The following is a 16,344-nucleotide window of genomic DNA, read 5'->3' as shown; positions in this document are numbered from 1 at the left end:
GATATCAGAGTTCCATGTGTTACCAGAATCTATTGAAAGTGTGCTTCCAGTGGAATGGTTGCCATTTGGGCCAAAGCAGAATCTTCCATTCAAGCTATCTGTCACGCAGCTACGTAGGCAGCTCCTTCAATAATTGAAACTCACTACTGTTTGGATTTGATGAATCAGATGTCTATGAATTTTGGATCTATAGTTGTGAAGGCTATTCTTTTCAATTCATTTCTCCTGCAATGCCATAGATTTCCATTAAAAAACAGATGTGTTGCGTTACACTAGCGACTTGTGTTCTATGGTTGGATATCAAGTTGTGATTTTTTGGCTTTGGTATAGCCTCATTGAGTAAGGACTAAGACGAGGTAGGCTTGAGGAGGTAATGTGCCGAGGTTATGCACATAACACGATAAAAGTAACTGAAGGCACTCTCTCTGTCTGTCTCTCTCAACTTGCCTTTTTCTATCCCTCTCGGTATGCACATAACCTGGGAGGCACAGTATACACACTTTCTCTCTCCCTCTTTCATGCCTCTTCCTTGTCTCTCAATATACAAATAGCCTTATGGTTTAAAAGGGCTACAAGATACCCTGTCTCTCAGTTTGCACATAAACTGAGGGTCACAATATACTTTCTCTCTCTCCTATCTCTCTGCATACAAATAGCAGCTGAGGAGCACGACGTACTTTTGCTCTCTTTCTCTCCCCATGTCTCTTGATATGCACAAATACGAGCGCCTCTGATGATCTTTGAGAGTGATGTGGCCTAATAGTATGCCCGTATACCTTGCACGCAAGTGAAGTGATCAACACCACCTTCTCCAAGCAGGATTCGGTGGGGTTCTACCCCACAAGAAAATGTTTCAAAAATTGAGTCAAATGGTGCATTTAACACACAATTTTCACTCAAATTGGCTCAGAAGCCACTGGTCTGCCAAGCCAATGTAGCCTTATGCTTCCCCGGAGTTGACCCAATTTGTTTTTTTTCAAAATGCGCAGTGGTTGGCTCCAAATGTCAATAATTACCTCCACTGTGCCAAGGCCATCATTTTGTCATGGGTGCCCGCTTATGGCAAAAATTACATGCAATATGCCAGTGCCAGAACTTCACTTTTGTTGCTATTGTATACCAATGGTGGTCCATGTATTATAAATTACCATTTCATTGTAGCTGCCGTCCCACAGCCACCGATGCCATGATTATTCTCCCTTCTGCCTTGGTTGCCTCGTATGTCAAGAATTTTCTCCAATATGCCAGCTCCAGCATATTGCAATAGTTATCCAAAATATCAAGAATTATCTTTAATACGAAATCTGCTGCATTTTTTCAAAGGTGTCCTTTATCGCAAGAAAAACATCTAGTGTGTCAGCGCCAGCATTTTGGCACAAGTACCCCATGTCCCAAGAATCACTTCCAATGTGACAGGTCCAGCAGTTTCCTGTGAGTAGTCCATATGTCAAGAATTACCTCCAAAATATACCCTCCAACATTTTGCTGAGGGTACCTCATACAGAAAGGATTACCACCAGAATACCAGCGCCTGTGGCAGACTGACAAGCAACACACACACTCTCTCTCATTCATGCTCAGTTTATCACGTATGCTCATTCTTAATCCCTCATGCTCATTCACTCTCACCCACTCCCACTGTCCCTCTCACTCACTTGCACTCTCACCCGCTGACTAACTCATTTTCGCTCAGTCTTACTTATTCTCACTCGGTCTGACTCACTCATTCTCACTGAAACACTTTTACTCATCTGCTCGCATTTTCACACACAGGCACAGACATACACAGACACGCAGACAAACATGCACATATGTAACAGTTTTTTTTTCACTTGCTGGCTTCAGCTGCCTGGGCCAGTCCACTTCAGTTCCTCAGCTGGTGGCACACATGGAGCACTTCCCACCTCGGGTTCTAATGCAGAAAATGAAAGCTGACATCTGCACAGTGAATGTAATATTTATTGCACAGGCTTAAGTTTTTACCTTATTGCATTTTGACCTCAGTCTCACCCCATTTTGTCACAGGGTGGTGTGGGGTCATTGAGGCTCCTGTGATGAGATGTGAGAGTGTCAGGGTGACTGCCTGCAAGCTACAGGGTTTAAGCGTAAACCATCGGGGGCTATCTGCATCACCAATGGGGGAACTGACGCTTGTCTAGCCCTGAGGCCAACCACTTCACCAGTCCTGGATAATCTCTCAGGACTGGTGCCACTACTATGCGCTTAAACCAGATTCACTTCCTGCCTGGTACTGCTCCCTAAACCTTGCAGCAAGGATCGATTTCTGTTTTATTCGTGAGTAGTAGGCTATTATTACCTGATAGTTTCTTACCCCTCGATTTTAACATAATTTCAGGGTGACTCGGCCACAAAACAACGGACACACCCCTACCAACTATTGCTTGGCGAGTACAAAACCTCAGAGTCAGTAGTCACGCCATGCACAGACACAAACAGAGCCAAGCTATTCCTCGGTGTGTACATAACCTCTCAGTCACGCTCTGCACAGCACAGGCATTCAGAGGCAGCATGCCTTCTGGGCTCTGGGAGTTTAAAGGCAGGGCCCGGGAGGGCCGCGTGGATTAGTGGACCTGCCAGCTCTCATCAGTTTTAGAGTAATCCAGGGTTTTTCGGAGGGTTACGGTTTAGCCTATTTTTATCAGACACTCTCTAATTTGTATTAAATGTATTCAAAATGCTAGAATTATTTACATTTCCGCCTTTTAAAAAATTGCAATCATTGCAATGCATAACAATGGAAAAAGAAGAAATCTCGACTTCCAGGCATGAGTTTTAAAACGTTTGTAAGTATGCGAATGTTAGTCAAATCTCATGATCACGTGACCGCCTGCTTCTAAAAGCAAAAATTAAACGTGAATGTATAGAACATGTAAACACTTTGGACGAACTGAGGAATATTTTACATTCCAAACGACACGTCGGGAAAATATTTATAAAATGATGGACCGCACAGAAATCAGGACAGGTGTACCACGACGAGAAACTGTTAAAACAAAATCAAGAGACGCTGTGATTTAAACATTCTGGACTGCTCCTCCTCCCATAGAAAATACTGTCTCTCTCACCTTTATCCTTTTTTTCTCGTCTCTCCATAACTACACGCCATGGAAACCCTTACTGAAGAAAAACTTTTAAATTGCTGAATACCGAAGGACTAACTTAGCCCACCCACTATTGGACTGCAAATGCTAGTTTAAGGCATTTTATACCATATGTATTTGTTTTTTTTATATGCTTCCTAAAAATTAACAAAAAGATTTATAAAAATTAAAAAAAGATCAACAGCAGTTTATTTTCGAGGGCACCGTCATCATTTTTGGGAACCTACAAAATGTAAGAGTTTTTCTACAAAATAATTTTCGTTTATGTTTCAGCTGTTGCTCAATATACGAAGAGAAATAGCTTTAAACTCACGCTACCAGCACACACCATGGGGCTACGGGTTGGCACATGCCGGCCACTTCCTCTCTTGCACGGCAAGTGAAGACAACTTTTTTGAATCACATATGCACATCCGCCAGAAAAGTGTACTTCAGTGCCAGGGATAGTGGCCAAAACTTTACTAACTTTACGCAAAGCAATTAACATATTTTTCATGAAATGAACACGAGACCTTCTTTTTTTGGGAAGCGTGTATGGAATATGATTCCCCAGAACTGTTCAGTTGTCAATACAGTTAATGCCACATGACAGTCGAAAAGTTGATTTTACTCAGCTCACATCACCGTTTCCCTAAACACATAATTGCTAAATTTTACTGGAGGGAGCAGGAAGACAGGGCCACGGAGGTTGTGTGCAGGCATCAGATTGCTCCCACCCCGGGACCCTCTGTCCTTAGACAGGGGCTGGAGTAGGCAAGTTCCTAACCTCTCAGAGACAGACTCAGCAGTGTGCTTGGACCGCACCTGTGAAAACCCCCTGGATTTCGCTCCTCTCGGTTTCCCCAGCCTACACGTGTGATGGTCAGTGAGCCTGTAGCCTGCAATAGTGGTCTCTACTTAATTTTCACTGTTTACTGTTCACTGCGCTTACAGAGAGGATCTTGACCCCCCCCCCACACACACACTGCTTCGCCTCGAGCTCCTCGTGTGTTACAGTCATGCCCTGAGAGAGCCCTCAAACACCCCACTCCAGGTCCATGAACGATCCAAGTCGCTCGCACTTGGGGGTAAAAATCAACATTTCTAGGCCGTTTTGGTCACACACGGTTCAGTAGTTTGTGTGACAGAGACCATTCAAAATATCACCCACCCAAAGTCTTTCAGATGAGAAAGTTGGCCAGCGTTTCAGTGTTACCCACAACTGAGCACGGTTATGAGGCACTGAGCAGACATGACGTATGACGGACGGTTCACAGACTCCCCTCTCCAGAGGCCCCTTACAAACAGCTCTCCTCTTGGGCATTGTGTTCACACGCAGCGGTGTGTCAGTGTCTGTCTTAAACTTCCGGCTGTCTGACAGCACCATCATCTAAAATACACAACCCCGGGCTTGAGATGACACATTGCCGCCTCAAACCATCGAGAACCCAGACCGCGGGCAGACTGGGAGTGGCCAGGCGGCTCCCAGTACCAAGCAGAGTGGGCCAGTGAGTCACCCAAATGCATCAGACACCTCGTCCCACCCACGTGTGCAGGACGAGGTGTTCCATAAGCAAACATTTTGCTCTTCGGAACATAAACACTAAACTAAGACCTTTCCGTTCCCTGTATATATATATGTTATGTAGAACCCTGGTGTTAAACCTTTAAGAGAAGCACTCTGGTCAATTGTGCCAAAGGATAACATGGAATGAGTATGCCATTCAAAGCGCTGGCTTTGTAGTCCTTGGCGGTCAGGTGGGGTGGCAAGTGTGACTACTAGGATTTTCCTATAACCAATACTTAATTTCCACCGTGGTAGCAGGAGGCGGGCACTGGCACTCATTTTTGAGACAGGGGACTCATTTTTCTTCATCAGACTTTGATTGAAACAAAGCAAAAGGTAGACAGACAAGGGTGACAAAAGGAGGGGGAAAAAAGTCATAGGGAGAAAGTTGCGGCAAAAAACAACCCACAGGAGTTAGATTGAGAATGAGACGTGTATGGAAGTGTAGGGTGGTGGAAGGAAGAGGCATGAGGTGGAATCAAGTCTAGGCAGCCTTGGTATATACGGCATATGCAACATTTGAGAGAACCAATGAGAAACTCGTAAGAAAAACGTTGGGCCCCTGCACCCATTTAATGTTTTCATTTATTTAAAAAAAAAAAAAAAAAAGTACTATATATAACCCATATGCCCACTGAACGCTTAGTCCCATATGAAACTCATGAATCTCTACTCTCCTTTTTTAAAACCATATTTATTGCTATTTCTCCCCAACAAACGGTGTACAAATGTTACAGACGGGATTGCATTGGCAACAAAATGTCTGCTTCAGATTGCATGTAACGTAGATGAGTTCACAACATGAATCATAGGCCATGCGATATGTAGGAGTGACCACTCACTCTTCGAATATAAAGGACCTTTTATCACATTTGATACTTATTACTAATACCAAAAAAATGACAATACCTAGGCTGTGACAGTGTGTTCTATATCTACAAACTACTGGCAAACGAGAAACAAGGAAGAGACGTGCAAAAACAAGGTAACCCGTGATTGGGAGTGGGTAGGGAAATTGATAGCAGTGTGTAAAGCGTTACCTCAGGGTGGCAGAGTGCTCCTCTAATTGGAAATATACTGATGTGGGCACTCGGTGAGTGTTGCCACATTGATAGTTAAAGACAAGGCGGTTTAGAGGGAAGAATACAGGGAATGGCGGTTCGTTTGGATGGGAGCACAGCAACGTTGCAACCTTGTTCATTTTAGGTATTTTATATACGTCTAAAGCACATATTTACCAATTCTTAGATATGGCTATTCCAGTGAGGGGTGCCAAGTTGTCCAGTATTTAGGAAAAGTGGGCCCTCAAGAAAGGGCATGGCTACAATCAGCAGCTGCGGTAGAGCAGCGTGGTCAGGAGGCGTTGGCCTTGGGAATCTATACCTTCCACAGCAGGAGAAACGCAGGGGGTTTTGTGCACCACGACCTGCTTTACCAACCAACAAAGATGGGCACATACTCCTTGAAACTGTAAGTGCTTAAAGGAGATGGCAAAGGCGACTCCTTTTGCTCCTCCTTGTCCCTCTTGTATACCTGCCTTGTCACTACAGCTGTGAGATATTTGTCTCTCTATCTCTCTCTCTCTCTCTCTCTCTCTCCTTAAGCACCAGGATACCAATCTTAGGAAACGCACGCCCTGATTAAGAAAGCACTCAGATTCTGTAGTAAGGGTTAAAACTCTATACAAATGCTCATCACATAACATGTATCTCTGTGTCATAACAATCTTAGGAAGGAAACTGTGCCTTGATTCTGTGCAAGCTGTAGCTGTGCGCTATTATGCCTGGAAGGGCAGGATGCCTGAGTCCTGTATTTGCTACATATATATATGGTAAGGCCCTCGAAGGACAGGCTGTGTGGACCTGGACTTGCTCCATCTGTGTGTTGACATACTTGAAACACGCAGGAATGGTGGTGCTTGAAGTCTAATCTACAAGGCCTGCAGCTAAGCCTAAAAGTATACTTAAAACACAGCATAACTCAGGTACCCAACACATCTTAGAGGAGCGTTAAGTTACTGTCTTGTGCCACAACAGCACTTGATACTAAGGCCCTTATTTTGAGTCTGGCGGTCCACGGACCGCCAGACTCGCGTTGGCGGTCTCCCGACTGCCCTATTACGACTAGGGTAGTCAGGCCACACTGGGACTGTCGTTGCTACCAGGGAACCCCCGTTCCTGGGCGGTTGCGCAGCAGTCCTGAGGCCAATATGCTTGGTGGGATCGCCGTGGTCCCACCAAGCATATTACAAGTTTCCTCTCCACCACGGCTTTCATGGAGGTGAGTCCTCCATGAAAACGTGGTGGAGAGGAAACAAAGGGGGCCCTATGGGGCCCCCTGGTGCCTCACATCATGTGGAGGCACACATGGGGGCACAGCATGTGCCATCTGTGTGTATGCACCCCAGTACCTGCACGGCATAGACTGCTGTAGTCCATGCCGTGCAGGTAATGCTGCCTTTGATGTTCCCATTGCAGTGGCTATTTCATAGGCACCGCCCTGGGAATGCCAAAGAACTGCCCTCCAGACCAGGAGAAAACTCCTGATATGGCGGGCAGTTTGGTGGTCCGGGAGCAGGCCAAATTCATGATAAGACCCTAAGGCAACTTCCTACAGAATGAATTAGACGCAATTTATGGCACTGTTATGCGCACAATGATTTTCTAAGTCATCTAGACAGCTAAATGTTTTATACCTCATTGATACATCCATTCATATATATCCACACCAGTGTACACACATAGGGCTTAGTTACAATTTCGCTCGGAAAGCCACCAACCGCTTGTCGGAGGCTTTCCGACCGACATTGTAGGTTTAAACTTCGACCGCCACATTAGGATGACGGCATTTGGAGTTTAAACGCCGTCAGGATTATGATGTTGGTTTCCGACAGCCAATCCATGTCGGCGTTTCCAACATGGATTGGCTGTTGGAAACTGAATTGGGGTGCCCCGAGCAGAGCCCCCGTTCCATCCTGGCCCTCCGAATTTGGGAAGTAGGTGTCCCCCTAAACATCCCTGCCCCGTGCCACACGAGGCAGAAATGTTTACAATCTTCCATTTTTCATGGGAGCTTGTGCTGCAGGCGTTTTCAGCCCGCCGCACAAACTCTCATTGAAAAATGGAAGTTTGTGACTGCCTCATGTGCGGTAGCAACCTAATGGGGTTGTCGGAACCGCCGATCTATGGTCCTTCCCCAAAACGGTGTCGGTCAGAGGCAACTCCGACCGACTTCGTAATTAGGCTCAAAGTATGCATCAAAGCCACATAATAGAGAAAGATCCCTTCAAACAAAAGCTGTTTCAAGTGGAACAATGGAAAACTAAGCTTAAACAGAAGAAACCAAACAGCAATGTCCTTCTGCAAACACACACAGGCACATAATGCTTTACACAGATTCTTATCCAGATCATGGTTGCCACTATCCAATATATTCAATCATGAACAATATAATACTCTCTTTCATCCGTACTAGCCATTATCTAGTATGAGTCATTAGCTAGATTGATTGATAGGCTTTATTTCGATACATAAAATATCTTAAAAGCAATTCAACAGTTAAGGAAAACAGTACATAAAACATTTTCCCAAAAAAGAAAAAGAAAAAAAACAATAACTTAATAAATACAATTAATACAGTTAAAATCGGGATTAAATTGATACGGAAAGCCTTTTTGCACGAATCAACCAGGACCACTTTAAAAATTTGGACACACCACAAACCACCAAAGTGGATGTGTCAGATAATAAAATACATAGGGCCACAGTGTGGTAGCGAGTTCCCAACTGTCTACAAAGTGGTGTGAGCCAGCGCCTCCTGGGAGAGCAATAGTCATTAGCTAAACAACTGGAAACACAACCATCTACAATTTCAAGAAATCAACGGGACATACAAATGATGGAAATGTGACGTGTGACAGAACAATTCAAAGATAGGAATTAATTTTACACCTATTTTACAATTTGTATCCACTTTTTTCATCAGCGTGAACAACTATGTGATGTTGCCTCCCGAGATGTCCTAAGAGGTAACAAGATCAAGGGTAATGTATGTGATGTCATCTAGGTCAGAGTCTCTGTGATGTCTATAACTATTCCAGTGATTTTGGTGAAATGGTTTAAGTGACCATTTAAGACCAGCTCTTTGACACAGGATGAAATAAAGCCCCTCACACCATGATAGAATAATTCCCCCACAGCACAAAGCCGGCGGTCTACAAAAACGGTTTTAGTACAGTTCTAATATAGGATCTGCTCTGCTGCAAGGATTTTAGAACCTTAGGCAAAAAGACAGTGTGCCATTTAAGCTTTCTCTATCTAAAGTTTATTTTAGGCCATTCTTTGCTTTGCAATCTGGCATCATTATGTGCTGTCGCATGCAACAAAGGATAGAATATTGTCCGTGACATGGCATTCAGTCCACACAGATACACCTCAGACCAAGACCAGGTTTATGGCACCACTGAATGATGCCCATTTATCACTTCACTTACAAGACTGTCTCAAACCAGCTCTGACACCAGATATCAGAATTCCCTTAATAGCATAGGTCAAGCACTCCACATAGAAAACATAATAAACTAGCACTGAAACAGGACAAGGTAATATCTCAGCACAGGGTGTGTGCCTCATAAATGAGCCCATCTCTGTGACAGGATAGAATAATCTTTGTACAACACAGGATAACACCAGTTACTGTACCTCCTGTACCAACATGTAATACACCAAATTGGTCACACTTTAACTTCTTGATGACCTGAGAACCAGAGAGACTCCCAGTCACTCTAAAAAATACATCACACGAAGATGAGATCAGTGCCTCGACCATAGGCAAGTTCATCAATGTCATACTATTCAGACATCAGCATGAACTATGCAGCGGTTGGCAATTGACATTAAGTGATGCATCCAACCAGTTGTTCAAGAGTGCTAAGTTCATATGATTCTATGGATGGAGGCAACACCCTACACCCAGAACCATTCATAACTCTGCTTAAGAGTGCCCTCCACATAGCTGCATAAATCATCAAGGGTCTCAGATAGATAAAGCAAGTTACACCAACACTCACGAACCTTCGTTCCCTCCCCTGTCCGGCCCAAATCACCTGTAAGGTCAGCTACATAAAATTTAAGTCTGTGATGACCATCACTTCTCCCTGTCTGGCAAGCAAGATCAAGACACTAGGTGGCATTCATACCATCCATAGTAGCAACATCATGGGTCTGAAATCAAAATGTGCAAGAAGGTACCAGACGATCAAATCTTCTTCTATGCACCTAGGATATGGAACACCACTTAATATAGATCCAACAACTGTTACCCTTTGCAGAATCATCAAATAAATGCCCTCTTCAGGGAAAATTACAATAATTAGACCCATTCCACACTGTCTGCTCCCAGGTGCTTCTTGAAGAAAAATCTCACTATCAGTAAATACGTAAGCTGCATGTGAGCCCCTTCTCTATATCCTGTCCATGCACTTAATAGACTGACTGGTATGATGCGTTATAACTAAGACCATGCTTTACACGTATAAATACAATGCTGCCCACCTAGAGCACATGCGTTGAAGTCATAACAGGATAATCGCAGACCAAGCTTTTTCACAGGATAGAATTTTTGATATTGCTCTAAATTTTTTCAGTTTCCAAGAAGGGTGACATTCGTTAATCTGGAGAACGAGCACCCTGACATTAACTGTGAATCGTTTTTTTAAGAGGATGATGTAGGCGTACGGGAGGAGTGGTCTCCTTGAAGTCTATGTGAGGCATCTCACCACTCTGAAGAGTGGAAGTAAGTCCACGGTGTGGCATATCCTCCAACTGAGGGCGATTTGAGATGTATATTTCCTCTCACATCCCAGGACTTCCACCCATACAGAACACCAATTTAAGATCACAGAATAACCTTCATTATAGCATAGGCTTTGGATACTGTACAGAACAATCTCAGTGATGGACAAGTGTGAGAAAGTACCCTCTTTCTTGCATGGTATGCCCCCACTTTTTGCTGAATTGCTGATGTGCTTTGACTGAGTGTGCCCTGGCTCCTGCCAATCAGGTACCCAGGGCCTGTGTTCCTTCCCTAAAACTGCATTGAAGCCTAAACCCAATTGGCATCTCTGGCCACATGTCAGCCCCTGGTAAATGGTACCATAGGTACCCAGGGCACTGTGACCAGAGAAGGCCCCTAAGGACTGCAGCACTTATTGTGCCACCCTTAGAGGCCCTGTACCCTGACACACACACACACTGCCTTTGCAGGCCGAGTGTCTGGGTGCAGAACAAAACAAAGAGTCGACATGGCACACATCCCTGTGTGCCATGCCAACAAACCACTGCCCTGGTATACATCAGCTACCCCTCTAGCAGGGTGCCCTATGCCAGTGGTGAGGGTACAGGTGCCTGAGCCCTGTACCCCTATAGTGCCCAGGTGCATTCCTGGGCCCTGTAAGTGCAGTGCTGCCATTAAGAGTATATGGTGCAGGGAGGTTGTCATTACGAACTCCACAGCACCATAATGGCTACACTGAAGACTGGGAAGTTTGGTATCAAACTTCTCAGCACATTAAACCCACACTGATGCCAGTGTGGGATTTAATGTAAAATGCACCACAGAGGGCATCTTAGAGACGCCCCCTGAAAAACGACCAACTACCAGTGACCTGACTGAGTGGCTGCGCAGGCTGCCACCACCAGACATGTTTCTGGACCCCTGGGTTGAGAGCCTGCTGCTCTCGGGGGCCTGAAACAATGCACATCCTGGGACAAGGTGCCAAGCCTCCTCCCCCAGAATGGGCAGGGTTCACAAAGGAGAAGCTTCAAAGGCATGCCGCCTTTGTGAGCCTCTCCAGACCATTTGCTGCTTTCAGCAACTGGTCCCCACTGGTTCTACCCCCCACTTTGGGCAGGAGAACCGGCGGGAAACACAAGTGAGGAAGAGAGGTGTGCCCACCTCTGCCAACTCCACCCCTAAGGTGGGGGAGGCGAGGTGAAGCACAACCTCGAGTCCCCGCCATCTTGAGGATTTGGGGACCCAGCCAACCAGGGACAGGCTCCTGCCCCCCTCCCACTAGAGAGTAGCAGAATAGGGGGTGTACCCACCCCAGGGAAGGGACCCATTGGTCCCTGCCCTTTACCTACCTGTAACACCCCTAAATTTAGTATTTAGGGGCACCCTGAACCTTCCTTCCTGAGATCCAGCAACCACAAAAAAAGACGAAAAGAAGGAGGAAGAAAAGCCGTGCAGAGCGAACAAGAGGACGACGCACACTGACTTGGCCCCAGCCCTACGGGCCTGTCTCCCCTCGAACCTGCTCCTGCAAAAACCCCGGCGTGTCCAGCGGCCAGCAACCTCAAAAACCCCAGAGGACCTGCCTGCCTTCACTTTCCAAGCTGTTTCTCCCGTGAACACCGGATGTGTTTGAACTGCAGCTTCTGGTGCCAGCCAGGACCCACGAATCATGCCCACTCTGCAACCGCCGAACCCGGCCCGAGCTCGAGTGGAAAAACACCACGAGGAGGCCCCCCCCCCCCCGGCAATCCTGACCTGAGATCCGGCGATCCCTGACCTGCCTCAAGCCTCCTGACGACGCCTGCAGCCTCAATCCAGAGGACCCCCCCTACCGCGACCAGGGCGGGTAAGAAAATCCGACGTCCCAAGGCACCCCTGCACCCGACACCCCACAGCCTTGTGTGCCCAACCCAGCAGTGGCTAACCAACCGTCAACATCCCAACTTACCCCTCGAAGCGGTGGTCACTCCTGGAAGATCATCATCCCCAAGCCTGCAGTGTTTCTTTGTCCCGCAGAATCTCCATTGAAACTAAGACCATGCTTTATGCGTATAAATGCAATGCTGCCCACCTAGAGCACATGCGTTGAAGTCATAACAGGATTATCGCAGACCAAGCTTTTTCACAGGATAGAATATTTGATATTGCTTTACATTTTTTGACTTTCCAAGAAGGGTGAGATTTGTTAATCTAGAGAATGAGTGCCCTGAAATTAACTGTGATTCGTTTTTTTTAAGAGGGTTATGTAGGTGTACGGGAGCAGTGGTCCCCTTGAAGTCTATGTGAGGCATCTCACCACTCTGAAGAGTGGAAGTAAGTCCACGTTGTGGGATATCGTCCAACTGAGGGCGATTTGAGATGTATATTTCCTCTCACATCCCAGGACTTCCACCCATACAGAACACCAATTTAAGATCACAGAATAACCTCCATTATAGCATAGGCTTTGGATACTGTACAGAACAATCTCAGTGATGCACAAGTAATAACATCTCTTGCAGAGAACAGTTGCCCCTCACCCCTCCCACATCACAGCAGAACGTCCCAAAGCATCTCAGATCTGACAAGCACCTGGCAGAGCTGGAGAAAGGGAACTCCACATGATGAGATGTACTTCTGGAATTTGGCAGCTGAAAGAGATGCAGGTATCTATCTAGCTTCTATGTGGGAACAATACGTCCAGACATGAAACCCTTGATGGTGGTGCTTGGCGAGTCAAATTTCATATAGTTGTGATGCCTACTGAGACAAAGACACAACTGCAGAGGTTTGTAACCTCATTGAAGGAGAACAGGGCTTAACAGTTTTGATTGATTGCTGATTTTGGGGAAGATTGGAACTGACTTGCATATATCTGAAAGCGGGGTGTCTTTTAGTAATGTCACAACTGTGCTAAAAAAAAAAGCTGAAAATCTGCTGCTAGTGGGTTTTCAATGTATTAAACCAGTGCGCTAAAGTGTTTCCTCATAATATGACTTCTAGACTGGGCCACTGGTAGCATTAACAGATGCTCAAATTAGGCATCAGAGTTGAAAAATAATATGCCACAAAAATTCACATTTAGCAGTTATATACAACACTCTTATCAATTAAAATCAGCTCAGCAGAGCAGTATAGGACATTTCATGTGTATTGTGTAGTCTCGCTAGGACGTTAGGATGACACAACACAGGACCTTAAAGAGAGATGTTACATATTTGTGAGTTTTACAATGTCTGAGTGAGCTGTTGAAATAACTGAAGCTTAACAGTGCCTGTAGTGTGATCATGAATAAGTGCTAATGGTGAAATAAAAAAGGACAAAAAAGTAATTATTCAATCTACCATTTGTGAATTACATGCCAGTATTTAAGGTTTTTGTTTCCTGATGCAGACATAAAAGTCCTTCCCACTGTCTATCAAATTGGCATATTTACACTATGTGAGCAAGACAATCACATCTTTTAAATATCAAAACAGCAATCAACAGATGAGGGCGACCACTATCGTAAAGTGTCTGGTAGAACACATTACCCAATGTGAAAACCCTTCAATACATTTTGATTTATTTGAGTTGCAATTTTTTTGCTAAACTTTTCAAATTATGCTGCAGAGAATTGTGAGGTGAGAGAAGCAAATTCATATCACGGAGAACTAGTGCTCTGGGAGGAAGATGAACAATGAAGATAGAATAAGAAAAAAAAGTGGTGTTCAAAAAATAAATGAATCTGCTAAAAGTATATGACTCACACAGGTTACTCGGTAAGCGCTGGCCGAACAATAGAAAAGAAAGGGCAGGCATTAAGGAGATCTCTTTCGGTTACAATAATTAGGGAATGGTCTGAGCCTGTGGTTTTAGTAGGGTCTGGATGGTAACATGCTTGAGGCACACTCTGCGTCTTGCTGCAACTGCCTGTACTTCATAAACTCTGGTTTCAAGGTTGTATTTCTGTATACCTAATGTGACTTCAAGAGCCAGCATCTGGTGCCACACACGCCTCCAATGTAGGAGGTGTGGACGGTGACCAGTGTCACCAGTTGCAGCAGACCAAGATCCCTTGAACAAAGTTGCAACCTACCGTCCATCAAAGTTGCAACCTCCCGCCCATGCCAACCCTCCACCCCCCCCCAACTTCTCCTCATGATACAAATAACTCACCAACGCGGAACCCCGAGCCAGTGAGGGTGTCAGTGGAGTGCCCATTCTCGCCAATCAGTGTCATATTGCTGCCAGGCCGGCAAGTGTCTCGGCATTGCCCCTTTTGGCATGTCCGCTTGCAGATGAGGGGAGCAAAGACCACCTTGAAGCGCTCCCGAGCCACGGTGCCAGGCGAGGCGATGGCACACCACTCGCCCAGCGCCAAGGCCGCCAACCAGAGCAGCCCTTGCATCATCGTACCATCCTAGTTGTACAAAAAGAACAGAAAATGGTAAGATGCCTTAATGGCTCGAGCCTCTTAATTTTAAATTCCTCTGGAAACCTCTTCTCTTCCCCTCCGATGCCTTTTCTGGGACAGTTTCGCCCGTTCTTATCCTCCGGCTCGTCCCGAAAGCTATTTCTTCCACTCAGTCACTGCTCTGTAACATATAATTGCTTTACTCAGTGACTTCCCCAGGACAGTCTTTCCCGTTCGTCAAGGCCTACTCCAGAACGTTATTTTCTTCTCCGTAGCAGGGTGCCCTACAGCGTTATTTTCTTTCTATCATCGACTTCTCCATGTGCATCCCGATCTTCATGGCTGCGCCTGACAAAAGGCCCTTCCAGAAAGTTCTCTCTCTGCTTTGGAAATTTCTTCTTTCACGGATGCATCGGTGCGTCCCTTCCTCTCCTCCGGGCGCCTCGCTTTCCTTCCCCCTTTCGAGCCCGGCGAAAGAGCAACGATAACGAACGCCGGGCCAGGGATCCCGGAGCGGATAAAAGTTTCCACAACAGCAGCAGCAGCAGAAGAAAACTGAAAACTGAAAACTGCTACGTCTGCGCGTAGGGATAAATCTGTGCGGCGCTTGGCGAGGCTCTGCACATTCCTCCGTCTGTGCCTCACCCCCAGCCTTTTTCCTCGCTCACTTTCTATGGATAATATGAGCCGTGGGCGGGAACGGCGGAGAGGCGAGGTGATGCGGGCCCTCTGCCACAGCCACCACAAGCCTCCCCGGCTGCCACGCCGAAGCGGCACTTGGCACCTGGCAATTACAGGCGCGGGGCCAGCACCACAAACTTGCACCGGCGCGACGATGACTCCTAGGCAGCATAGCACGTTTATTTCGGGACGTTCGGTGGGGTGGGGCTTTGTTTTTGTATGTTTTCTCGTTGTGAGTATTACTTATCCCACCGAGGTGAGAAACGGTACTTTCCGCTGGGTTGTGCCTATTGGTTGGTTTTAGCACAGTATTTCTGTGAGTTTACACCTATGTGCTTTATTTTGTTTTGTTTTCTCCTCCTCACCCTCCACTCTGCCTTATCCCCCTCCTTTTTCTCTCCCCTTCACCCTGCTCTCAGCAACTCACCCTCTGCTTCCTCCTGCCTCTCCATTTTCTCTTTTGCCCTCCCCCTTTGCCTTCTCTCTATACAGCACTCTCTTCTGCCATCCTTCTGCTGCTGCCTACAGGCCAGGTAATGGTCTGTGTAGGAGGGTCAGCTGATAAAGTGCATAGGGGCGTTTTTGTGCGGGTGTGCATAATCGTACCTTGCACTTGTGCTGCCCTGTACCCGTTCATTTTTTTAATGGAAACGTGCCTGCTCCTGCTGTAATTTTGTTGTGTTAGTGAAACTTAGCAAACGTCTTTTTACTACAGAAAGGTCAAAAAGTTTGCACTGGCAGATTTTCCTCATAGATCAAGAAGATAAGAAGAGCAACACAGCAGAAAGAAAGTAACACAAACCACTACTCAGATATATATTCTGGCA

At 45.9% G+C, this 16,344-nt stretch overlaps 1 protein-coding gene across 2 annotated transcripts in view; it reads right to left on the bottom strand.

The window, feature by feature from the left end:
* LTBP3 (latent transforming growth factor beta binding protein 3) overlaps positions 1-15,511 on the bottom strand; it is a 375,622-nt gene extending 360,111 nt beyond the window's left edge. For both annotated transcript variants that reach the window (XM_085625923.1, XM_085625924.1), the window contains exon 1: positions 14,599-15,511. In XM_085625923.1, the coding sequence (XP_085482049.1) occupies positions 14,599-14,833 (235 nt within the window). In that variant the 5' untranslated portion in view covers positions 14,834-15,511. The remainder of the gene's footprint in view (positions 1-14,598) is intronic.
* Positions 15,512-16,344: the final 833 nt, after the last annotated feature.

The sequence above is a fragment of the Triturus cristatus genome, chromosome 9, assembly GCF_964204655.1.
Source record: "Triturus cristatus chromosome 9, aTriCri1.1, whole genome shotgun sequence".
Lineage (NCBI taxonomy): Eukaryota > Metazoa > Chordata > Amphibia > Caudata > Salamandridae > Triturus > Triturus cristatus.
The sequence above is the reverse complement of the archived record's forward strand: the minus strand, read 5'-3'. Positions and strand labels throughout refer to the sequence as shown.